This window comes from Eubalaena glacialis, chromosome 9 (genome assembly GCF_028564815.1).
Source record: "Eubalaena glacialis isolate mEubGla1 chromosome 9, mEubGla1.1.hap2.+ XY, whole genome shotgun sequence".
Classification (NCBI taxonomy): domain Eukaryota; kingdom Metazoa; phylum Chordata; class Mammalia; order Artiodactyla; family Balaenidae; genus Eubalaena; species Eubalaena glacialis.
The window spans coordinates 109,904,625-109,929,819 of record NC_083724.1 but is presented as its reverse complement, the minus strand read 5'-3'; the positions used below and the strand labels follow the sequence as shown (position 1 = coordinate 109,929,819).

The window sequence follows — 25,195 nt, the reverse complement described above, 5'->3', positions numbered from 1 at the left end:
TAGTGGGCAGTCAGGGAGCTTGGCACCCTTACATGTGCTCTCCTGCAGAGACGTGAGCTCCTGGGCCCCTCCCGTCCGGCGTGGCCACGGGGGCCTCCTTCAACGCACACCACAGAGGAGGGGCGACTCCTGCCGAGAGCCGCGGTCTAAGGAGGTCAGGAAAATCAACAGAAACACAGGCCTCAGCCTTTCTTCAGCTCTTGTTTTTTAGTGAAATGTGTCAGGGACACAGTGGTTGTGTGAGGACCAGATGGGACATCTAGACTTAAGTCTCAGGCTCTGGGAAGTAGAGTGAAAGTAGAAGTGGGAAGTGAAGTAGATCATGGGTCCGCGGGGTGCAGTGAGGGTGGACCCCGAGCCAGCCAGTCTCCCCGCAGGCGCAGGGCTCCCTCTGTGTCACAGCACGCTGTGGCCCAGCAAATCGAGGGGTCCACGATGACCTCAGAGCGCCAGGCAGGACCACTCGGCACCAACTCCGCCCAAACCGGAAAGATGAGTGCGCTGGGACCTTGTCCGCACAAAGCTGCCCTCCCCGCCGTTCCTGTGAGGGGGGGAGAACTCGGCGGGCATTTCAGATTTCGCCTCTTGGCTTGTTCATGTTTATTTCCGCAAGGACCCCCCCGTGTAACCCGCACCACTGGTAACACTGGGGCCAGTCCAAAGAGCGGGGCCTGCAGCACTGCCAACAGCCCACAGCTGCACTGCGGGAGACTGGGCAGGTGTCACACAACAGGTGTAACCTACACCCCCAAACCGGCAGGCTCTGCGCAGAAATGCCTCCGAGGCCCAGCTGGATCGAGCCCAGTCAACTAGAGTGACGGGAGCTTCTTCAGCAGCCCCAGGTCTCAAATGGGAGGCGAACAGCGCCCCCTAGTGTCCCGCGGCAGACCATCCCATTTTGACGCAATCACATTAACAATTCTTACATTTTTATTTTTTCTCAACTTCTGGAACTAGACCAAGGTAAAGCCCCCATGCCCCACAGTGACGCTCCAAGGATGGCTCAGGGCTGCTCTGGTGTGTGTAAAGGCTTGCGGTGTTGGGGCGCCAGCTGAGGAGGGGGTCGGGGGGGGGCGCCGATCCAGGCCGTCTGGGCCTCTCAGGGCCTCAGGGTCGGGGGAGGCTCCACTGCAGGCCGCTCTTTCTTTCTGTGTTGGAGCCCCAGGGCCCGGGCCACCAGCCTCCGGGCCACGGCTGTGTTTGTCTGTGGTCTCTCCTTTGCCAGATGCAGAAGCTCTAAAAGGAAAGCCCCATGGGGTGGGGACTTGAATTCAAGGCTATGGCCTCTCCTCCCAGCAACACAGCGGCCTCAGAGGCCATTAGAGCATGGCCAGATGCTGGTGAGATGGGGCCACCTAGGGCTCCAGGCCCCCCGTGGGGTCCTGACTAACCCTATCACCCCTCTGCGCCCTCCCTGTTTCTCTGTGGCGGCAGTGTCAATCCTGTCTACCCCCTGCTTTGTAGGGCCCTTTGAGAGGGAAAGCAAATCAGGATGGGACACCTGGAGCTCTTGGATCAACAGACAGGATGTTTATTGTCCCCAAGAAGTCTGGGACAAAGACCACGTAATCCACAAGAATGTGGACCGCCTCAGCAGGCTTCTCCCAGGCCAGTTTTGCCAGCCGCTGCTTTGCAGCCATGGAAAACTGGCCTCTAAAAGCCCCCCTCGTGCTTTCTGGAAGGAGGAGAGGAAAGGGGAGGAGATGTCATTTATACGGCATCTTCTGTGTGCCCCTCACCACTGTGGGCACGTGTGCCAGGCTTTCTTATTCACTCCAGTGCTTATCTCACAGAGAAAGAGACCAACTCACAGACGTTAGGTGACTTGCTCAAGGCCAACTTAAATAAGTGCCAGAGCCAGGATCACACCGAAGCCCAAGCTTTTTACCCTACAGCAAAACATGGCTTCCACGGCCGTACAGAAAGACCAAGCTTCCCCCTGAGCCACACCGCAAGAGGTGTGAGCGGAGGGCAAGCCTGGGCCAGAGCAGCTGGCAGACAGCACTGCTGATGGGCCCCCCTGGGGTGGGGAGGAGCACCCCACTGGCCACGGCAGCCCAGGAGCCCTAAAGCAGAGAACTGAAGAGGGGAGGGAAGGCCCCGCCCCGCCCAACCGAACACTCACACAGCCCTCCCACCCAGACCCCCGGCTCCCTTACTTGGCCTCTGCAGGGCCTTCAGCTTGGACTGCTTGGTTCCCTGCGTCAGAGGCCGGATCTTGAGCATGGAGAAATCCCTGGTCAGGGCCTCAGCAGCTATGGAAAGACAACAGATCTGGAGCCATGCCCTCTTCCTCCTGCTGAGGCCTCCGCAGGACCCAGGAGCACGAGTGTCACCCCGAGGCCCACGCAGCTGCTTTTTACACCCATTCAGAGCTCAGGGACAGGGCTGCCCCATAAGCTTGCCTCACCCCCAGAGCCCGCAGTCCTGCACGGGACCACCCATGCTCTCAGATGGAGAGCCCGCTCAGAGCCCAGCTTCCACATTCCTGCCCGGGGCTGGTCGGGAGCCACGTGAGCCTACGGTTCTGACGTCAGGAGAGGCAGGCCCCCGCCTTCCAAAGCCCGGGAGCTTAAAACAAACGCCACCCTTCCCCAACTCAAGACCCTCCCAGGGCACGTGCCCTCACTGCCCCAAGCTGTGCCAGGCCATGGAGCACTCAGGCCACTTAACAGACACGGCACGTCAGAGCTGGGAGGGGCTTCGGGTCCAAGCCACTGTACAGATGAGAAAACTGGGGCCAGGACGTGGCCTGCCCGTGCCACACAGCTTGGTGGAGCCCAGAAGGCAGCCATGGCCACGCCTAGCCCACTGTTCCTCCTTTCCGAGGACCAGAAAGCCTCTGGGCCTCCCCCTGCCCCCGCCTCTCTTACAGTGGCTCCCTCCCTGGGGTTGAAGCCCCTACCTCGCCCCAGTCCTCTTGCTGCCTAGACACTGCCCCCCTTCCCTGAAACCCCAGGCTCTCCTGAGAACTGGGCCCACCCCGGCCATGGTCACTCCCAGCTCTGTGTTCAGAAGCTCTTGTTGTGAGAAGCCCAGCCAAGGGCGGCCGGGTACCAACTCTTTACAAATACACCCAAACTGAGCAGTGGGGTGGCAGAGGCAGCTCAGGAAAGTGGCCGAGACGGAGGACGGGCACCGTCCAGAGCTACAGCCAGGAGGCTGGCTGGCCTCCCCAGCTCTGACACCAAGAGTCTTAGTAATCCTGACCAGACACTGACATCCAGGGAACAGAGTCTCCCCATCTGTAAAATAGGCGTCACCTGACCTACTTCTTGGCGCTGTAATGAAAACGGAATGAGACGCATCTGCTCAAACCGTATGAAACTGCCAGTATTTGAATGTTTTTGACCTATGAAAATGGCACCTTGGGGACTTCCCTGGTGGCGCAGTGGTTAAGAATCCGCCTGCCAATGCAGTGGACATGGGTTCGAGCCCTGGCCCGGGAAGATCCCACATGCCGCGGAGTAACTAAGCCCGTGCGCCACAACTACTGAGTCTGCGCTCTAGAGCCCGCGAGCCACAACTGCTGAGCCCGCTCGCCACAACTACTGAAGCCCACGCGCCTACAGCCCGTGCTCCGCAACAAGAGAAGCCACCGCAGTGAGAAGCCCACGCACCACAACAAAGAGTAGCCCCCACCCGCCGCAACTAGAGAAAACCCGCACGCAGCAACGAAGACCCAACACAGCCAAAAATAAAATAAATAAAATAAATAAATTTATAAAAAAAAAATGGCACCTTCATATGCTTTCATTTAGTATGTGGAAGTCCGTAGGGCTTGGCCCTACATGCTCAGTAAAGGTCACCTGAATCTGAAACCTCTGAACTGAAGGCACGAAGATGAACAGGCGAGGCCGTGAGCTTCCCGGCCCAGCTCCTGCTCTGCCCCCCTAGGACTTTTGGAGGGGCTGGGAGACACCCTGCCAGTCCACCGGCTCAAGGTAGCCTGCACCCTGACCTGGGGGATCCCCACCCAGGGAACCCTAGGCTCCCGCCCTCCCCAACGGCAATCAGAGGAGGGGCCGAGCCCACCATGCAGCCGCCTCACCTGAAGCCAGGCAGGGAAAGACCCCGAGCGCATGCGTGTCGTCCACCCACTGGATCTTGAACCCCTTCTCTCTGCCGGGGAAGAGACAGAGTGATGAGGCGAGCAAATGGGCAAAACCCCTCCTGCTACAGGAAGTCCCCTCCCACCTCCAACCCTCAAACACTCTGAGCCCAAGACTAGTTCCGTCTCCTCTGGGAAGGAGACGACCATCGGGCGCAGACTTTCTCTGAAGACCAGACAGTCAGCCTCAGAAAGAGACACCACCCCCGTGGTTGGATGGGCCCCCCACTCCTAGAACTGAGGAAGCCAGGACACAAAGCTCATAGAACACGATGCCAAGGGCGAAGGGGGCTCCTCACAGGTGCCATCACGCCAGGCCAAGGGCGTGGGGTCTGAGGCTGGAGGCAAAGGGTTTGTGTGGTGGGCATAGGACCTAATACAAGCGTGTCAATGCAGCTGCCCCTGTTCGACTTTCTTTCTGCTGCTCAGGAAAGCAGCCCTGAGTCTGGGCCCCATGGGAAGCCAGAGCAGTCCCGGGGCCCACGGCTTCTCCGTGGCACTGCCACGCCGGCCGAGGAAGCCACCAGTGGCCCCGGTCTGGCTCCGCCCGCAGGGGTGGAGAGCTGATGAGCCCCTCGAGCTTTCCACCAGCTCAGGCTCGGGGAGGGAAGGGGAGGCTGCTCGGGAAGCAGTCAGAAAGGGGGCCCTGAAGAAAGGGATGTTTTTAAAGCCTAAGCAGGAAAAGAGAAGGGGGACTGGAGAAAAGAAAATGAGCATTTGGAAAAAGAAAAAGAAAAAAGGAGAAAAGATTGGATTTGGATCCAAGGAATTTGGGGAAACAAGAGAAATCTTTCTCTCACTAAATCCCCATCTCCCATCTCCACCAGACCCTGCCCCAGGGCCGCTCAAGCCCAGTTCACCCCAGAAATAGTTCCTGCCTGGAAACGGCCCCATTCTGCTGACTGACCGACGGGTGGCTGCTCGTGGAGCAGGGGAGGCAGGGGCCCCGCCGGGTCCTGGCCACCATGTGGGTGTGGGGGGGCCGGGACGGAGATCTGCTGCCCGGTGCCAGCAGGACCAGGTCTCGGGCCTCTGGAGAGTGTCTGCAACCGAAACCTCAGCTCTCCTCCTCCACAAAGTCACAGCCAGCAAGCCAACTGCCCAGGAGGATGGAGCCCAGAGCAACCACATCCACTTTCTGCCTTTCTTTCTAGATCGCTGGGCACCGGGGGAGGGGCAGGCAACTGTCCCCCACAACAAAGGGGTGTCCTAGCTCCTCTCCAGAAGTTGGGCACCCCCTCCTCCCCACCTCCCCGAAGCCTCTCACTGGAACTCGGAAAAGGCTGCCAGCAGGTCCTCGGTCTTGAGCGCCGGCTCAAAGTCGTAGATCTCCACCACGTGCGCAAAATCCTTCTCTCCAGGCAGCTCCTCTGCGAAGGAGGATGTGTCCACGTGGATCTTCTCTACCTGAATCTCCTTCTCGGTCAGGTTGTCCGTTATCTGGGAGAGATCAGACCCTTTAGCGAGGGGAGCTCTGACACACATGACTCCAAAAGACTGCTCTCAAAATCACACACTGAGAGTCCTGCAGGCTTCTGGGTAGATAGGGAGGTGAGCATCCCGGGCAGGAGTCTGGGAAAGACAGCAGGATGGCGGACTGGGCCAGAAGATGGAGAAGCATGAGTTTCAGGGAAGTCCCCACTGGGTGACTGGCATGGACACACATTATGTTTCACAGAATCCCGAAAACCCTATTCTATAGGCCCACTTTACAGATGGGTAAACTAAGTCAAAAGAATTAAGTAATTTTGCCCCAAGTTGCCATCAGTAAGTCACAGAGCTGGGCAGGCCCAGGATCTTTCCTTCTCTCATTAATGATGTGATAATAAGCAAGGCTTTCTGGCGTCCATCCTTCATCTGTAAAATAGCAATACAGGATGCCCGCTCTCCCAACTGACACTGTGGCCAGGCTCAGGGGCGGACACGTGACACGCAGTTCCAAGGGTACAAGATCTGTAAGACAAAGCTTCAGGCAGAAGAGTGATTTTCATGACCCACATCTGCACTGCATTCTGAAGCCTGTGCACGTCTATGTTACCTTGGGCAGTGCGTATCATTACCTGCTATTTTTTCAGATGAGGAAACTGAGACTAAGAAAATGACTTGCCCACAGTCGAACCGCTCCTACATGATTGAGCTGGGACCCAAATCCACACCCCTGATCCCAGACCCTGAGCCTCCTGCCCTCTGCAGTGTCAGTCCTGACTCCTGGGGGCAAGGCCCGTGTCCCTCCCCGCACACCTGCTAAGGGACCCCTATCACCCAACACCCAGGCCTGGTCAGCCAGCACCCGCCCCCCACCCCTCCACACCATGACCCTCGGCCCCCATCCACCCTCGACTACACCCACCTCACTTCCGCCCTCCCTTTTCCGGGCTTAAGAGCCTCATCACCTCCTGCAGCAGCTCACTGTAATCGTCCTCCTCGGAGCAGCTGCCCGGCCCCTCCTCTTCCACCTCGTCCTCTTCCTTCTCTGCCGCCAGGCTCCTCTCCAGCTCACTCCCACTCCCGTCTTCCAAGTCTGGCTGCAGACCCGGCCCAGGCCGTGTGGCTGACTCCGACCTGTCTCCCGTCCCTGAGTGATCCTCTGGCCCTGGGGACTCAGTGGCCAATGGGTCTGGCAGTGACTTTTTCTCACTTTTGCTACGGCCTTTTCGGACCTCTGCTGCCTGCGTCGCCAACACAGGAAGTTCCTGATCGGAGGTGGGGTCCCCAGCACAGATATCATCGGGCTCTTCTGGGAGCCCGCCAGCTGGAGCACCTCCCTGAAGCCCTGGGGCCGGGAGGGGCGCCCATTCTTCTCGCCTGCGCAGCGCCCGGGGCACATACAAAGCCTGGTCCGGCTTGCGTCCACGATGCCACCAGCCGGCCCGCGCTCCTCGGGGACCAGAAGCCGCTCCCTGGCTTGAGGTGGACCTCGGACCGCGGTACTTGCTAGGGTGGGAAGCAGGAGGGCGGCAGGGGCCAGAGGGCCCATCTGAACCGGGTAACCTGGAGCAGGAGCAGGCGGTCATCAGGGCGGTGTCTGGGCCCCAAGGAAAATGGTTTACTGGAGCGACCTGCCATTCAGGCACGAGGCTCTCAAGTCGGCCTTGGGCAAAAACCAAAGCCAAAATGACCCTCAAAAACACCTTAACAAGGCATCAGAGTGGAGGCTGGATGCCCTGAACAAGACCAAAGCAGTCAGCTCTCCCTCCAGTGTTACAAACCGAATATGAGACCGCCGAGTCTTCGCTTACTCACAGGGTAAGGTGAGTACTAGCATTTAGGAACTGCGTTATTAAAAAAATATGTAACTTTAAAAGCTAGGATCATAGTCATCATGATAAGATCCTGCAAGATGCACGTGGAAACAGGTGAGTGAAAGCCCAGGTGTACTCTCGCGTTCCGTGGCCTCTGCGGGGCACAAGCTCACTGAGGGCAACGCTGGGCAGACACCTTCGCTGTTTAAACCACTCTCTCTTTCTCTCTTCTGGCCCGACGTGCATAAGCTGAATTTGCTAAAAGAATTCCACAAACAATGCACATCTACTCCGCTGCTGGGGCAGAAAGCAGCACTGACTCTAAGCAACTGCGGCGGGGGATAGAGGTGGCGGCCTGGGGGCTCCCGGCCCTGGTTCCCTCTCAGACACTGACCAGCTCACCCGACCACCCCCCAACCCCCCGCCCCCCGCTCAAAGAACTGCTGAGGGGCCTCCAAGGCGGCAGGATACACACCTGATGTCCAGGTGACAGATGACTGTCCTCCTCCTCCAGCCCTCCCCAACAGAGAAGCTGCTCAAAAGATCAAAATTCTCTGCTGTCCTGTGGATCAAGTACCGGAGGCGACTGGAGAGTGGGGGGAAGAGAAGGACCCTGGGGAGCAACGGGAAGGAGTGCTGAGCAGGGGCTCCAGGTGCAGCCCCCAGGCCTGAGCCCCACCGAGTCCACTCCCAGTTTAACGGTGGCTTAAACACCAGGCTCCCTCTGCCCCCTCGGGTCCCAGGCTGACTGCAAAGGACCTGCCAATAGAGGTTACGACAGGGAGCTACTGGCCCCACTCCCCTTCCAGTGCTGGGCCCCTTCGGTCTCGGGTGATGCTCAGGGTTACAAGTGAAAGGTGCAGCTGGCTTCAGACTATACTACAAAGCTACACTAACCAAGACAATATTGGTGTCTTGGCACAAAAGCAGAAATATAAATCAATGGAACAGGATAGAAAGCCCAGAGATAAACCCACCCACCTATGGTCAACTAATCTATGACAAAGGAGGCAAGCATATACAATGGAGAAAAGACAGTCTCTTCAATAAGTGGTGCTGGGGAAAACTGGGCAGCTACACGTAAAAGAATGAAATTAGAACACTCCCTAACACCATACACAAAAATAAACTCAAAATGGATTAAAGACCTAAATGTAAGACCAGACACTATAAAACTCTTAGAGGAAAACAAAGGCAGATCACTCTTTGACATAAATCACAGCAAGATCTTTTTTGACCCCTCTCCTAGAGTAATGGAAATAAAAACAATAATAAACATATGGGACCTAATGAAACTTAAAAGCTTTTGCAAAGCAAAGGAAACTATAAACAAGACAAAAAGACAACCCTCAGAATGGGAGAAAATATTTGCAAATGAATCAACAGACAAAGGATTAATCTCCAAAATATATAAACAGCTCATGCAGCTCAGTATTAAAAAAACAAACAACCCAATCAAAAAATGGGCAGAAGACCTAAATAGGCATTTCTCCAAAGAAGACATACAAATGCCCAAAAAACACATGAAAAGCTGCTCAACATCACTAATTATTAGAGAAATGCAAAACAAAACTACAATGAGGTATCACCTCACACCAGTTAGAATGGGCATCATCAGAAAATCTACAAACAGCAAATGCTGGAGAGGGTGTGGAGAAAAGGGAACCCTCTTGCACTGTTGGTGGGAATGTAAATTGATACAGCCACTATGGAGAACGGTATGGAAGGTCCTTAAAAAACTAAAAATAGGATTACCATATGACCCAGCAATCCCACTACTGGGCATATACCCTGAGAAAACCATAATTCAAAAAGACACATGCACCCCAATGTTCACTGCAGCACCATTTACCAGGTCATGGAAGCAACCTAAATGCCCATCGACAGACGAATGTATAAAGAAGATGTGGTACATATATGCAATGGACTATTACTCAGCCATAAAAAGGAATGAAATTGGGTCATTTGTAGAGACGTGGATGGATCTAGAGACTGTCATACAGAGTGAAGTAAGTCAGAAAGAGAAAAACAAATATCATATATTAACGTATATATGTGTAATCTAGAAAAATGGTACAGATGAACCGGTTTACAAGGCATAAATAGAGACACAGATATAGAGAACAAACGTATGGACACCAAGGGGGGAGGGGGGTGCGGGATACGAACTGGGAGATTGGGATTGACATATATACACTAATATGTATAAAATAGATAATTAAAAAATTTAAAAAAAAGAAAGATGCAGCTGGGAGAGGCCTGAGAGCAGATTATTAAACCTAAAGGCCAAGGTCAGAGCCAGCTGCGAGCCCGTTACTTTGGATGCACCACTGGGCAAAGGGGCACAGGAGGCTCCGGGCGAACCCTGACGTTTTCAGCAGCAGAGTGGGCGCAGGCAGCCCAGGGCCCGACGCCACCATCACACCAGCTTACTTTGACAGCTGCTTCTGCAGCAGGAAGCGGTCCAGCTCCTCCTGGATGCGGTGCACGAAGTCATTCTCGGCTGAGGAGAGGAAGACGCCGTCCAAGCAGAGAAGGGCCAGGGTGGCAGGTGGGAGAACCTGCGGGGCAACGGACACGGCCGCGATCAGAACGCGCCCCGGGCCCACCCTCGACCAAGGCCAAGGTCTCTCCTCCGATCGGAGAGGAGCCGGGCTCCGAGGCGGGGAAGGGACGTGGCCAGGGTCGCCAGGCAGGGCAGTAGCGGGGCAGCAAGGGGTCTCCCGGCCCTCGCTGCGCTCGCTTTCGCTGTCCCCGGGCTCGCGCGCCGCCGCCTCGGGCCTGCTCAGCCGGCTCGATCGACACTCCCCGGCCCGGAAGCGAGAGGCCCGGGGGGAGCGCGAGGCCTGCCGCGAGCCAGCGAGCGGGGCGACCCACCCCCAGGCCCGTCCGCCTCACTCACCGCAGCCGCCCCGCGCGTCGCCGCCGCAGCTCTGAGGGTCCCCAGAAGCCTGCGCGCCCCGGAGCCCGAGAACCACCCGGGCCTCGGCGGAGCCGCAGCGCCACCATGCGGCCCGGCGGAGGCATGGCAGCAACGGCAGAGGCGTGTTCTTGATTGTTTTGCCCCTGAGAGCACACTGTCTCCTAGGATCAATTAAGTTTGGCAAATACTTTGAGGTGGCTCCTATATGCTAGGTCGTGGGGATACCAGATTTTCCGGTTCATTGTTCCCCTCCCTAGGAACGTAAAAGACCACCGCTGCCCTTCCTTGACCCTTATTGATGGAACCTGCAAAGAGGTCCAACTCACACCAAAGGGCCACTGACAAGGTGTACTAGCCTTTGGGTAACAGGGCGGGGTAGACACTAGAATGCTGATTTGCAGGCCATCAAATTATACTACCTTGCTACATCTAAAAATAACTCCAGCACCCACCTTAAATAGGGTTTGAAATTCTTCCCATCGGACAGTGTAGGATGGGCTATTATAATCTAGGAGACCAGGGTTGAAATCTTCCTCTTCCCTGAAAGGTGCTGAAATGTAAGCCTTTGATCATCCTGAATCAAGCGGGCCCCTGAGTTAACAGCATTGAAGACCCGGGTTTTAGTACAGAGGTAGGACAGTCTGAGTGGGCCCTGCAGTAGGCTATGGGCAAGGTCACAGGGAGAGTGTCCCTCAAAAGGCCAGGTAGGAAAAGCTGGGAACAGAAAAATGAAGAAAAATTAAGATGCATTTTGCTCTCTTGCAGTTTTTTCCAGAGTATTTCTTTAAAAAGATGGTGGTATTATATCACATTTACAAAAACTATCTTTCTGGATAGTTTTTCAAGAACAAAAAGGATCTAGAATAAAGACAACACCAAGTGCAAAGAGAACTCAGGGAGGTGAGTCATGAGTCTCCTTTTCAGCCCTGGTTGTAAGAAGAGATTCTGAAGGCCTAACAGGTCCCCTGCCCCAGCCTCCGGCCTGGAGGGGCATCCGGCCCCTGGGGGTGTAGAGGGCAAAAGGCAGCAGGAAGAATAGGGACACCCATTTGGCTTCTGACTCCACCAGCCCCACCCACACTCCACACTGGCTTAACTGAAGTGGAATTAGGCCTGAGAGAACGCTGAGGGGCCACACAATGGTACCATTTCTCTGACCAGGCTTCCATGATGGGCGGTTAGGGTTGGGGTGAGGCTGAGAGGCAAGACCACCTAGCAGCTATGGACCACACACGACCTGGAAGGATATGCTTGCTACTTAGAAAACAAAGGCCCAACTTTCTCAGCAGAGTGGCCATCTCTCCCCAAAAGGAAGGAACCAACCAAAAACCCAGGACACAAGCCATACCTCCACCTCTTGAGAGCTGGTCCGTGAGAGAGGACTTCAGCACATTCAGAGAGGCTCAGAAACAAAGCTCTCAGAGGAAGGCTGCCCATGGACCCAGTTTCCACCACACCCTCTTCAGATAACTTGGAGGCTGAACAGAAAAAAAAGTATCAGCACGAAGGCCTCCACTAGTGGGTGGAGGTTACCAAGAGATGCCAAGATAAATGGGGAAGGAAATCAAGGCAAATCTACCCACACGCTTTGGGGACAAATACCAGGTGAGCGTTGAATGGGCCCAGTCAGAGATAAACAAGCAGAACAAAAAGCAGCAGGATATGCAGAATTTCTACAGCAAAAACAAACAACAACAAAGAAAGCATAATAGGAAAAAGAGGATAAGGGCATATTGGAAAGTTCTCTTGAGAAAAGAGAAGAAATTTCAGTTAGTAACTACTTCACATTCTCAAGGAAATCAAAGAAAGTCTGATTTCCATGTCACAATGGATAAACCAACAATGACATGAAAGTGAACTGTCAGAGGCATGGAAAGACATAAAAGAGACAATCATGTTCATCACAGAAGCAGCAAAAACTGGAGTCTACAAAGTTGAAAACAAATCAGTGACAAAGAGTAAAGCCTTATGAAAATGAAGATAACTACTATTTACACAAAGTTTGCCATATAAATGGCATGAATTTAATCTTTGCAGCAGCCCCTTCAGATGGAGATTGTTACCCTTATTGCAGGGGAATAACCTGAGGTTTAGCCAAGGAACCAGCTACTACGTGCAGAGTTGGAACTCACTCTAATCCAGATCTAGCCCGACTGTCACGTCCATGCTCCTGAACACCCCCTGACTAAGATCTTCCATCTTTAGAATGTCATGACAATTGATGCTGTGGCCAATAGCCAGACACAGAAGTCAGGCATTAAACAAACTAGACGAATCCAATCAGTTAGAAAAGCATGCTATGTGTGTGCTGTAGAGTTTTACCTGAAACAGGAGGAATGATTGAGTGATGATGAAAGGACTGCATGCAGGGGACAGGGGGTTGCAAACAGTCCCATCTGAAGGGAAGGACCTAGAGTCCCCTGCTACCATAGTGACCCTAAATTACCATCCAGTGCGCCTTTCCTTGCTATGGGTAGGATCACCGGGGTCACCCACAGCTCTGGAGTCTACATCCCAATTTCACATCTCCTCACTCTAAGCAACCTGAGATGGTATTACATCTGTGTAATGTATTTGATGGTATTAAACTGTCTACCAGTAACCTCAGCTTGCATGAGCTAGCCAACTATTCTCTCCACGTTTAAGGTTAAGTTTAAGAATATCCCGTTTATGTTTGTTATCAAAAGTCCTTGTAATGTTTACATAGTTTTGACATATGTATTAGAGAATCTAATACATTAGGTGGTGATTCCAATTTAAAAAATGAAATGGATCTCAGACTTACAATTTTCAATGGGCAGATGTAAGAGTATTTAACTAAGTTTGTAAACAGTATTATAATATTAAAGAGAACTGGAGTCACAATATTTGAAGATCAACAAGAGTTGTTTAGATACAGCACATAGGAAGGTTTTGCTTCATAGCCTGCTGAAGCATCCATTTGATATATGTAAGAAGAAAATCAGGACTTCCGGGAAGATAGAGTAAACACACTTTTCTAATTCCTTCCACTAAATACAACTAAAATCCCTAGACATTATATATAAAACAAACATAAGGAGATTCTGAAAGGTGGAGAAAAGAAGGAGACCAGCTATGGACCTCCAGTTCCAAGGAACAACAACAACAAAAAAAGAACAAAACCACAGAAATCCAAGCCAAGACATAACATTATTAAATTTCTGAAAACTAAAAACAAAGGAAATTTTGAAAGCAGCCAGAAAAAAAGAAAAATCTTATCTTACCTAAAGGGGGAAAATTATTTGAATGACAGTGGATTTCTTGTCAGAAAACAGAAGGACAAAAAACTTTTTTCAAGTGCTGAAAGAAAAGAATTGTGAATCCAGAATCACATATCCAGTGAAAAAATACTTCAGGAATAAAGAAGAAATCAAGACACTCTCAGATGAAGGAAGATTAAGAGATTGGTTGCCAGGAGACCTAGCCTGAAAGAATGGCCAAAAGAAGTTCTCTACACAGAAAGGAAACAATGAAAGAAAGAATTTTGGAACATCAGGAAGGAAGAAAGAACACAGTAAGCAAAGATGTAAGTAACACAATAGACTTTTCTTCTCTTGAATCCTTTATATTATGTTTGATGGCTGAAGCAAACTCTAATACTATCCGATATGTTCTAAACGTATGTAGAGAAAATATTTAAGACAATTATAAATGGAGGAGGGTAAAAAGATGTAAAGGAAGGTAAGGTTTCTATACTTCACTCAAAATGGTAAAATGACAACAACAGAAGACTGTCATGGGTTATGTAATACCCAGAGCAACCACTAAAAATAGCTGTATTGAGAGTCTTAAAAAAAAAAAATACTACAGATAAAGCAAAATAGAATTCTAAAGAAAATGTTCAGGTAACCCTCATGTAGGCAGGAAAAAGAAAACAGGGAAATGAAAAGCAGAGAGAACAAACAGAAAATAAAACAGCAGACTTAGACACTAACATATCAATAATTATACTTAAATGTAAACGTTCTAGACATACCAATTAAAAGACAGAGATGTCAGTTTAAAAACATGACTCAACTATATGCTATTTGCAAGCAGCTTACTTCAAATATAAAAATATAGGCAGGTTAAAAGTAAAAAAATCAAAAAAGATCTATCATGCTTCAAAGGAAAGCAGGTATGGCTTTATTATTTTCAGATAAGGTAGACTTCAGAGCAAAGAAAATTACCTGTGACAGAGAGGAATATTATATAATGATAAAAGGGTCAGTTCACCAAGAAGACATAATAATCCTAAATGTATAAGCACCATGAAATTGAAAACAGAAAAATAGAGAAAATCAATAATACAAAGGTCAATAAAATTGATAAACCTCTAACAAAAATTATATAGCAAAAGAGAGAGAAAACAGAAATTATTAAAATCAGAAATGAAACAGAGGATATCACTACAGACCCTACAGACATCAAGAATATAATAAAGAAATACAATAAACAACTTTGTACACATATACTTAACTTAGTGAAAAAATCCAATCCTAAAAAGTTACTTAGTCTATTTCATTTATATAAACTTTTTGAAATGACACAATTTTAGAAACAGAGAACAGATTAGCAGTTGAAGTGGGGAACAAAAGGTGAAGAGGGGAGAGGAGGTGGGAGGGAGATGAGTGTAACTAAAAAGAACTGTAAGAGGAATCCTTGTGTTCTACATCTTGACTGTGGTGTTGGATATGGGAACCCACACATATAATACCGTTATATATAACTAAGTACACACACACCAGTATAAGTAAAATTGAGAAAATATGAATAAGATAGGTAGATTTTATCAATGTCAGTATTCTGGTTGTGATATTGTACTATAATTGTTGCCATTGAATGAAACTAAACAAAGGGTACATGGGATCTCCCTGTATTATTTCTTATAATTGCAGGTGACTCTACAACTTGCTCAATAAGCATTTGTAATTAGGGAATTCCCTGGCAGTCCAGTGGTTAGGACTCGGTTTTTTCACTGCCGGGGCCTGGGTTCAATCCCTGGTCAGGGAATTAAGATCCCTTAAGCCACGTGGCGTGGCCAAAAAATATAAAAATTTAAATTTAAAAAGATGTTTGCAACTAATGAAAAAGGAAAATCAAATATATCAAATTTATAAAATGCAAATTAAATGTTTAATAACTTAATAAATATGAGTAAAACTGGAACCAGATGTATAAGAGAAATAAATTTGTTCTGTCATTTTGAGTTTATCAAAGTTGTTTTCATTTTCTATAAAGTATATTAGATACATTAATAACATTACAATATTTATAAATTAAATTTTAAAACTTAATGAAAACTAGATATTTAAATGTGTTACTTTCATAAACTAATATAACTTAAAATCTAAATAACTATAAGAAATCTTTTATGAATAAAAAGCCAGTCTCAGACATAGAAAACTCTACACAAAACTACATGGAATTCCAAGAAAAACCAGAGAGATTAAAACAGTTACAGAAAATATAAATACAGAAACCTACACTGTAGATCCAACACATGGCTAATTAATAAACCTGAGGAAGGAAACAAAGCTATTGGAAAAGAAAAAAAAAATGCAACAATATTTTGTTGAAACAAAGAAAACTGTGAATCTACAGATTAGTTTACTGAATTCCAGAAATAGATAGATAGCTAGATGCCTGATACAGATGGTGGTAAAATTATTTTCTCTGGGCATTGAAAAAAAAACTCTATTTAGGTAGAATACAAAGAAAAAATTCAAGTGGCTTGCAGATTTCCCTAGCAACTCATATGCTAGAAGAAAATGGAACAATACCTGTAAACCTTTTTTTTTTTGGACCTGCCGCGTGGCACGCGGGATCTTAGTTCTCTGACCGGGGATCGAACCCACTCCCCCTGCAGTGGAAGTGCGGAGTCTTAACCACTGTACCGCCAGGGAAGTCCCATTTCCTGTAGTCTTTTAATGGGAAAATATTAAGACCAGAAAATTCTATAAACTGTGAAAGAAACAGGAAGGTGTTTTTAAGCCTGCAATGACTCTGGAGTCTCTCATAGAAATTCTGCTGAAGGAGGTGGAGCCATCCTGGCCTGTCTCAAGTGGAGATGCCAGAGGCCACTGGCAGACAGTGTTTACAGACAACCTGTCCCATTGAGCTACACAACTGAAATCTCAAGACTTTTTGGAAAATCCACAAATAAATTAAATTGTTTTCTCTAATGACCTAGTCAATCTATTCCAGAACAGATTGCCCAGACTGGGTCTCTGACAGCCTCCGGCTAATCGCCTGAATTAGAAAAACAAAATTCACTCTTCCTAGACTGGCACCTTTTTTTCCTTCTTCCCCTCTCCCCATTTTCTCATGTAATTCCTTCCCTCACCACCCCCCCCTTTTTTTCTTTACTTTGTTCATTGACAAGAATCTGATGACTGTCTCCTTGGTGTACTGGTGAGTTAGTTATTCAACTCACTAACTTTCTAAGTTATGCTTTGACATTCATTATCCTTCTTGGGAAGCTACTGGAAGGCATAATCCAGACAACCAAGGGATGAATTAAAATGACTGACTCACACACTGGGATGTCCTAAGAAAAAAACTCTGTGATGAATATTTAATTTGCTTAACTATTCAATTAACTGAAATAATCCCAGCAACAAAATGGTATACAAATATAATTCTTGAAAGGAGGGCTATGGAATGTAAAAATAAAAGCATTTTTTAAATCACTATAGCTTAGGACAGGAACTCCAGAATGCATTCTAACATGTGCAGGGGAATTCCCTGGTGGTCCAGTGGTTAGGACTCCAAGCTTCCACTGCCGGTGGCCCAGGTTCGATCCCTGGTCAGGGACCTAAGATCCCACAAGCCATGCAGCACAGCCAAAAATAAATAAATAAATAAGATAATTTTAAAAAATAATAAAGTGTGCAGGAAGGGCATATACCTGCGGCAAAGTCAGTAAGAACTATTTTTCCAAATAACTGGCAGAGGCTGGGGACAATGATTAATAAAGAAACACTGACTATATAGTAAAATATAATACGGGGGGGGGAAAAGCTTAAAATAGACAAAAAAGAGGTGAAGGAAGTAACACTAAATAAAGCTTTTGTAGCAAAACCATAAATGGGATAGACTCAATTATATTACAAACATTAAAATTGATTCAAAAAGCAAAATATCATTATATACTCTAACAGATTCACACCTAGAACAACTCTATGCAAGTTCATTTAAGGGTCTGAATGAAATAGTCAAAACACCAAATCCAACTTACTGGGGAGACAGGAAAGATACCACATCAATTTCAGGACAGGGCAGGGATATGTACTAATGCCTGTTTTCCCCCCTATTTTCTAGAGGGACTAGCAAAAGCAACTTGGTGAAAGAATGAAAGAAAAACTGGAAAGTTTGGAAATTTGCTGAGACCAAAGTATCATTGTTTGCAGAATATTTGATTTTTTTTTTTCACCTAAAAATTCAAGAGAATCAACTAAGAAACTCCTGTAAGCAAGAATGTGTGGAGAAGAGCCAGGGCTGGAAGAGGTGATGGCGGGGCCAGCAGAAGACAGAAGTGAGAAATCCACCCCCAGTCCTTGCTCTACCAGATTGGCATCTGTCCCTACCCCCAAGATCTCTGATGCCTTTGTTGTCCTTTGGTTCCCAGGAGACCATAGCCTCAGGCTAGCCTGAGTTCTAGCTCCTTTCTTAAAGGGCCAGAGTAACAGGAATCCAGATGGGGTTTGGGATTGCGGGGGAGTCTGGCCCGTGAGCTGCGGGGCTCAGGCCTGTCCTCATCTCAGCCCCCAAGCTCCTGCCAGGGACTCCTTACCTGATGTGACTTTGCAGATGTTTACACACCCACCTCCAAAGCCAGATCTCTCTTCCCCAGGCCCAAGCACCACCACACATCGGAGCCTGTTGCCACAATGGGGTCTGAGGGACAGGAGGAAATATGGATATTAAGACTTGGTAATGACAGGGCCATGGTCCTCAGTCCCCTTTTGTGGGATTGTCTTGAAGCTCTCCCATAACAGGTTACCAGAGCGATCTGTCAAAAGGTGAACCTAATCACATCATCCTCTCCACCGCATAAAATCCTTTAATGGCTCCCCAATATATTAAAATAACTTATTACCAGGCTCTAAGTGATCTGGCCTTCTCCAGGCCTGGGCTAGGGTGAGGCAGGGAGCCATGAACCTGAGAGCAAGCGCCTCCTTAAGCTTTGTGCCCTGGGTGCTTGAACTGCCTCACCTTAGCATATCTCCATCTCACTACCGGGTACCCTGCTCCTTGTCCGTTACATCCCAGCCATGCTGGCCTCCTTTCTGTTCCTCCATTACAAGTTCTTTCCTGACTTAAGAGCTTGGCAATGGCTGTTCCCTCTGCCTACGATGCTCTTCCTCTGGCTCTTTTCTGGCTGCTCTGTCTTGTCTGTGTTTAAGAACTAAAACCAGTTGAGATTTTTCACTCTGGTTACTTTCACATGGAACCTACTGGAAGTGGTTGCCTCTAAGACCCTCATTGTCTAAGCCCATAGTGGTCCCGTGGATTCTGGGTGGCTCTCTGCTTCTGTGCCATGGACGGGGCATAGGAATCTATGCTGAGACTAGAAACGTGGGGCCTGCATCCAGCCTCCCCCGGTGAAACACACAACCCATTTCCTTTGAAGTCTTGCCAACGACTTGGAGGATGGGTCCTCACTGATGCTAGGATCCACAGACCCCATCTCTTTTGTTTCCCCAGATTTCCTCTACTCTTTCGCCTGCAAATACGATCCCCTCTCCTCTCCAGGACTCCTAGTAGAATCTCCTAAAGGCGCTCAAACTCTAGGAGAACAGAATTCAGGAAGGTCAGTGACTAGCAGGCAACATCTGCCCAGGCTTTGAAAGACCAACCTCCCTGAGGCCAAGGAGCACAAAAGCGCTTGCAGCTTCGTGGAGAGGCAGAAGCCAGGAGGAGTTACAGGAAGAGAAGCACAATGCTTGGCACCTAGTGGGCATTCAATAATCATTTGTTGAATGAATGAATGAATGAATGAGTAAAAAGATCTCCCAGTACCTGATGTTCCCTAAGGCGGAACATCACGTGAGCGGACTTCCAAGCAACTCGGTATTGTTTTATAAAAGCATGTAGATAGGAAAAGACGTAGCTGTGCTCAAAACATGGTCACCGTGCCTGGGAAACACCGTGCAGTGAATGCTCGTGCTCGTGGCTGAGGCTGCGAGCCAGCTGGCTCTGGGCTGGAAACCAGCAGAGGCCTCTGGGATTTCAGTCCATGTGGACTAAAAAGGAATAAAAGCACCCCATGCGAGGAGGCGATCAAAGCCACCCAACCGCTTGAAGCTAGGGATAGAGGGGGAGTGTCCCCATTTATGCAGTTACACAGAATAAAGCTACATTTGACCACCCCAAGGAGCTATCTATGGCTTTTTCCAGAAGGTAAAAGACCAAAGATGTTGCCTTGTGAAGAATTCCTTGGGCAAGCCACCTGCTAGCCAACTGGGTCAATGGTATCCCCAATAACGACATGGCTCTTAGCTGCCAAGAAAACACCTGGTTCTTAACTGGGTGTCCTGGGGCAGGGGTGGAGGCAAGCACAGAAACACCAGGCGAGGATGAGTGAGCTCAAAGAAAGAGGAAAAAACACCCACAAAAGAACTTTACAAACCAAAACTCTAATACATGAAAAAAAAAAAAACAAGAAAACAAAAGAACTACTAATGCTAAGAAAAGACTTGTCAATCAAATGCAAGAGATGGGCCTTTGTAGAGCCAGATTCGGACAAACCAATTTACTATTGGACATGTTTGATAAAGTCAGGGAAATCTGAATACAGGCTGGGTACTAGACGACATGAAGGACTGTTCTTACTTTTCCAGTGTGTTTATTGTTACTGTAGTTACGTTTTTCATCTGTTTTTTCATACTAAAGTGTGTATGGATGAAATGGTATGATGTCTTAGATTTGCTTTAAAATACGTTGGGGAGGGGAGAAGTGAGGAGTTTCAGGTGAAACAAGATTGGCAAAATGCTGATCATTATTGAAACTGGGTGATAGGTACACTATTCTCCTCATTATTGTGTATGGTTGAAATCTGCCATAATAAAACATTTATTTTTCTCAAGCCAAACTGAAGCCAACAATAAAAAGATGGGCAGGGGGTGGTATTCAATGCATAGCTAGAACATCTTCAAATTCTTGAAAGGGAAAAGAGAGAGATAAGAAAGAATTTTAGAATTTGTTAGAAAAATGTATAGTTAAATCCATATGCTAAAAATTTCAAGGTAACCACTGAAAGACTAGAAATATAATCTGTAGCTTTCAAATCATCACAGGAAAATAATAATAATATAAAAACTCTATCCAATATAAAGTACAAAGAAAAAGAGGTAAAGGATAGCAAAAGAAAAATTGTGTCTCTTTTGCCTTAATAAAGATATAAAGCAAAAAAAGAAAAGGAAAAAAAGACAGGAAAAATGTATAATATTTTTTTAAAGGATAATCACATGATCCAGCCCAACCCACCCTTACAAGTGAATCTGCAACAGATTGCAGATGATCTGTCCGAAGAGAACTGGGTGAAAATTAAGAATTTCTAATGAAAATCCTGACTCTTATTTGCTTAATTCTTTAAAATGTCTTTACATAATTTATTAGTCAATATTTGACTATAAGGATCTTAGTGTTTATTTTTAATCTAATGTATATCAGCAAAACACTGCAGAGGGGCACAGACACGGAGAGGTATAGAAAAGCACGTGACGGTTTATCCAGATACAAGCACTACGTAAAACAAAACAACATACAAACTCTGCTTTACACATCTCTTAGGACATCCCACACAGTCGCCCACCGGCAAGAGAGGAGAGTTCCACAATGAACTCAGAAGGTCCCTGGATGGACCTGTCTGGAGGACAACAAGGCCTATATAAGGGTATGAGAGCTAACACATGTTGAATTGGCTTACTCTGTACCTGGCACCCTCTATGCCCTTTGCATAATTTAACTCATTGCTCACAACAGTGCTATGTGGTGGTACAATTTTCATCCTCATTTTATAGATGAAGACATTAAAGTACAGAGAGGTTAAGTGACTTGCCCAAGCTCAAACAGCTAATAAATGGCAGAGCCAGTTCAACCTTTCCTCCCCTTCCAGAGCCCAGCTCAAAGGCCCAAGTAGGGAGGGGGTCAGGCCACAGCAGGGCAGATGCCTGATTTGTGTTTGAGCCTGAGGTTTCATAAGACAATGGCTCAGCCACCTGGGGGAAATGGCCCTGATTCCAGAGGAGGCAGTCTGGAGACCCACCTTCATGATGCCCTTCATTTATGTAGCACTTGATACTTTCAAAAAGCATTTACAAAGTTCCCATTTCTTTGCAACACCTCCCTTTGAGGCAGGCTAAACAGAAATAATTATTCCATTGGATCTTCCCTTACGTCACACCTCCCTGCAGTGATGGAGCCAGAACTCAGATCTCTCGTCTCCTGCCTGCACTGGGTCACGCTGGCCCATCCCTGCACACACAGAAAGCCAGCCCACAGTTGTCCCCAGTGAGAATGAGGGTGGCTCCAAACACCCACCCACCGCAGTGACAGCAAACATGCATCTCTGCCCGTGCAACAACAGAAAAGCCAGACTGAGGACACATACGACTGTCTTTTGTACAGAATGAGTAAATGCCTCCATAAACACATAAGAAGGAAGCAAGTCCTAAGTAATTTATTAAAATAGCCAAAAAAGATAGGCGTTCCATCCCAAACTCTCCCTCCTCCCATTAGCCTAGCATAGCATAGTGGTTATCAGAGCAAGTACTGGGGTCAGACTATCCGTTCGAATACTGGTTTGACTACTTGTTAGCTGTGTGACTCTGAGCAAATTGGTTAACCATCTATCTGTTTTAGTTTCTTCATCTGTGAAATGGGGATAAGAGCTCTGGCCTCACTGAGGCCTCAAAGATGAATTAATCCATAATGAGGTAACCCACGTAAAGCACCTAGCACGGTATAAGGCTGGTGGAGATGGGACCCCCTGCATACAGGTGAGGCATTCTAGGAACTCCAGCTCCAAAAGAACCAGACCAAAGGCTCTCCTGATCTCCTCTAGCCACGGACCCCAGGGTCCATGGCCACAAAATCACAGGTCCTGCTGCCGGCCTTAGGTGGTGACCTTTCTCTACCACCCAACACAATTTGCAGACAAAATCAGAAAGGGCCACTCCATCCTGCTTGCCCGACCCCTACCCTATGAGGGGAAGGGAGGATGTCACAATGTTAATCAAGTGACCGTGGGTCTTCGCTGAGCATGGGCCCCCACTGTCCACACATAGCCTGGCTCCGAGGGCCCTCAGCCTGCTACCACTATGACCACCATTGAGCAGGCTACTGCACAGGTGCAGCTGAGGCTGGGGGTGCATCTTTGAACCCAGATAAGGAGCTCTGTACTGTTAGGCTGGGCTCTGCCCTATGCCAGCTGCTCCATTTGCCAGGGATGAAGGATAGGAAAACTGAAGTGTCACCTTCAGTCACCGCAACGACCACCAAAGCAGCCCTGGGGGTCACATGCTGCTGGTAGTTGAAGGGGCTGGTCTGCTGAGGCACAAGTGCAGGATAAAGGCAGTGGAGCACATGATGCCAAAGGCCACTCAGATGTCACATAAGTCCCCAAAGAGCTAGTAGCCAGCTGCCTAGGTTGCCACTTTCCAAGGCATCACCAGCAGAGCCACCAGGAGGTCCAAGACGACCTTTTGTGCACGCTGGTGGCAAAAGTGCAAGACGCCAGCACACACCAGCACTTTTCTCAGCAGCGTACAGGTGAGAAATCAGAGGAGCCCCGCACTGACGCCAACGCCTAGCGGGCCTGCCTCACCCCTGCTCTGCCCTCTGCTGGACCAGGGCCTTGGTCACCTCTGGTGCCGCCGTGAAGGCCTCCTGGCTGGGAGTTCTGGAGGCTTCCGAGCAGGGCCGAGATTTGGAACAAAGGCCAGGTCGTGAGGCTAGGACGGAGGCACCAGCCTTCTCCCTTAAAATCAACCAAACGCACCCCCGGCTTCCTGCGGGGTCCTTCTCCCTGTGCTGAAGAGGTGCCCCTGGCAGGATCCCGCTGTTGAAGGAGGTCCTTGCACAGCGCAAAGAATAGGACGTCCTGGATTTTACCCGGTGAAGGGAGCAGGGAGGTCTTGGTCCGTGGTTCCCGGACTCCTCCCAACGTCGAGGAAGACGCCACTACGGGCCCTGTAAGGGCCCAGAGTCTGCGCCAGGGACCGACGTGGGGACATGAAAGGCCTGGGCGCAAGAAACGGCTGGAGAGGGAAGCGTTATGTGGGACAGGCAGGGCCCGACCGGGGGCGCAGGGATCCGATAAGAGCGGACTTTCCATCTTGCTCGGCCGCCTTCCCCCGAGGACCCGACTCCGGAGACCCGACTCCGGAGACTTTTCCGACCGATGGTTCCCCGCGCCTGGCGCCCAGCGTTCGCAGCAAAACGAGACACGCGCCCCGCTCCAGAGCCCCGCCGCCGGGTACCCACACGCCCGCTTCCTCTGGAGGGCAGGAGTCGCTCGCACCTCCTTCCCCGGGGGTCCGGTGACCCAGAGCTGCGCTCCGCTCCTGCGCCGAGCCTGCGTCGCAGAAGAGGCGCCAGTAGGGACGGGAGCAGCTCTCCCAGAGGTCAAACGGCGCGCACTCCAGGCCCCTCCGCGACCCCTCCCCGAGTCCCCGCCCCCTCTCCGAGTCCCCGCCCCTTCCCCGCCTCCCCAAGTGCCCGCCCCCTACCAGCCTCACGGGCACCCCACCGAGTAGAGACTGGACAAGAGCGACTCTGAACATGAACTCCGACTTTGGAGGCTTTTTTTCTAGAAGGATCACCTCTTCCCACCATGGCTCCTCGCTGGACTCCGGAGGACCAGAAGAAATGTCCTCTTGCTATAGCGGTGTTTTGAGACGAGGGAGGGGCCTGGGGGAGCCTGACGCCAGAGAACCCCGTATGCAGTATCAGTGACAGAGAATCAGAACAGGGCGCTAAGGAATCTCACCTCTTCCCCCGTCATCCTCTCGTTAATGCCCAGGACGATGCCTGCAGCTCGCTTCTAATCCTGGAAACTGGCAAAGACAGCTGAGATTTGGGTCCATTCTATAAAGGGCCCCACCCCCAGAAGCTCTAGTTCGTGCTCCTGGTAAACAAAAACAAAAACAAATTCGGTTCTGGTTTCTGGAAGTTTCTCTTCCAGTCCTCTCCTACAATCAAAGGGAATTATTCATATGAAACTTGCAGAAAAGCTGCAGTTTTCAAGAAACAACATGGTATGTGTGTGCGCTTCATAAATCTGGTAGGATGATCAGAATCACCGCCAACTCTTGCCCTAATTGGGACTAGAGCAGAAAAAGAGGAAAGGAAAAGAAGAATGCAAAAATTAGATTCACCCAGCTAAAGCCTCTCTCCATCATTAAAAGGGGTTCTTTACCCAACTGCACTGTGTAGGGATGTGGGGAGTTTTCCCCACACCATCAAGCAATTCTTGGACACCTGCTGGGTGTCCTACAGTTCAACTCCGTGCTAATAGTATCTACTGGGAGATAGCATCAGATCCCAGAGGTTAAGGGCTCAGTCCCACAAGAATGACCTCCCCTACCCAGCTTCAGATGCCAATCACAAGTCCAGGTTGTTACCTATACTTTTGACAGACTGGCTATAAATCAGAGATTCCCACACCCCCTCTTTGGGTTCAATTAATTTGCTAGGGCAGCTCACAGAACTCAGGAAACCTACTCTGGTTTATTACAAAAGGCTATTAAAGAATATGAATCAACAGACAGATGGAGAGATACATAGGGTGAGGTCTCAAACAAAGGCGCTTCTGTCCTTGTGGAATTTGGGGCCCCATGTGGTGGCATGTGAAAGCATTTTGGTTACCCAACCTGGAAGCTCTCTGAATCTTTTTGGGATTTTATGGAGGCT

At 49.1% G+C, this 25,195-nt stretch overlaps 1 protein-coding gene and 1 non-coding gene across 2 annotated transcripts; one reads left to right on the top strand and one right to left on the bottom strand.

Moving 5' to 3' along the window:
* Positions 1-896: 896 nt before the first annotated feature.
* On the bottom strand, positions 897-24,287 carry R3HCC1 (R3H domain and coiled-coil containing 1). Its single transcript, XM_061199251.1, has 12 exons — positions 24,273-24,287; positions 23,582-24,162; positions 23,396-23,524; positions 23,109-23,183; positions 10,256-10,337; positions 9,787-9,914; positions 7,829-7,966; positions 6,505-7,102; positions 5,379-5,551; positions 4,052-4,122; positions 2,160-2,255; positions 897-1,236 (listed from the first exon to the last, which is right to left on the bottom strand). Exons 1-12 carry the CDS (start codon positions 24,285-24,287, stop codon positions 1,100-1,102), a joined length of 2,223 nt encoding a protein of 740 aa, XP_061055234.1. The 3' UTR covers positions 897-1,099.
* TRNAW-CCA (transfer RNA tryptophan (anticodon CCA)) lies at positions 17,021-17,093 on the top strand. The gene has a single exon. It is a non-coding gene; the product is annotated as a tRNA-Trp (tRNA).
* Positions 24,288-25,195: the final 908 nt, after the last annotated feature.

Bases quoted from the DNA above. Each gene is read 5' to 3' on its own strand.
- R3HCC1 (XM_061199251.1), bottom strand. The intron at 7,103-7,828 runs GTGTGTATCCTG...CTCCTGCTCCAG, and splicing joins ATCTGTCACCTGGACATCAG to GTTACCCGGTTCAGATGGGC. The intron at 2,256-4,051 runs GTGAGGCGGCTG...GTCTTTCCATAG, and splicing joins CTTTCCCTGCCTGGCTTCAG to CTGCTGAGGCCCTGACCAGG.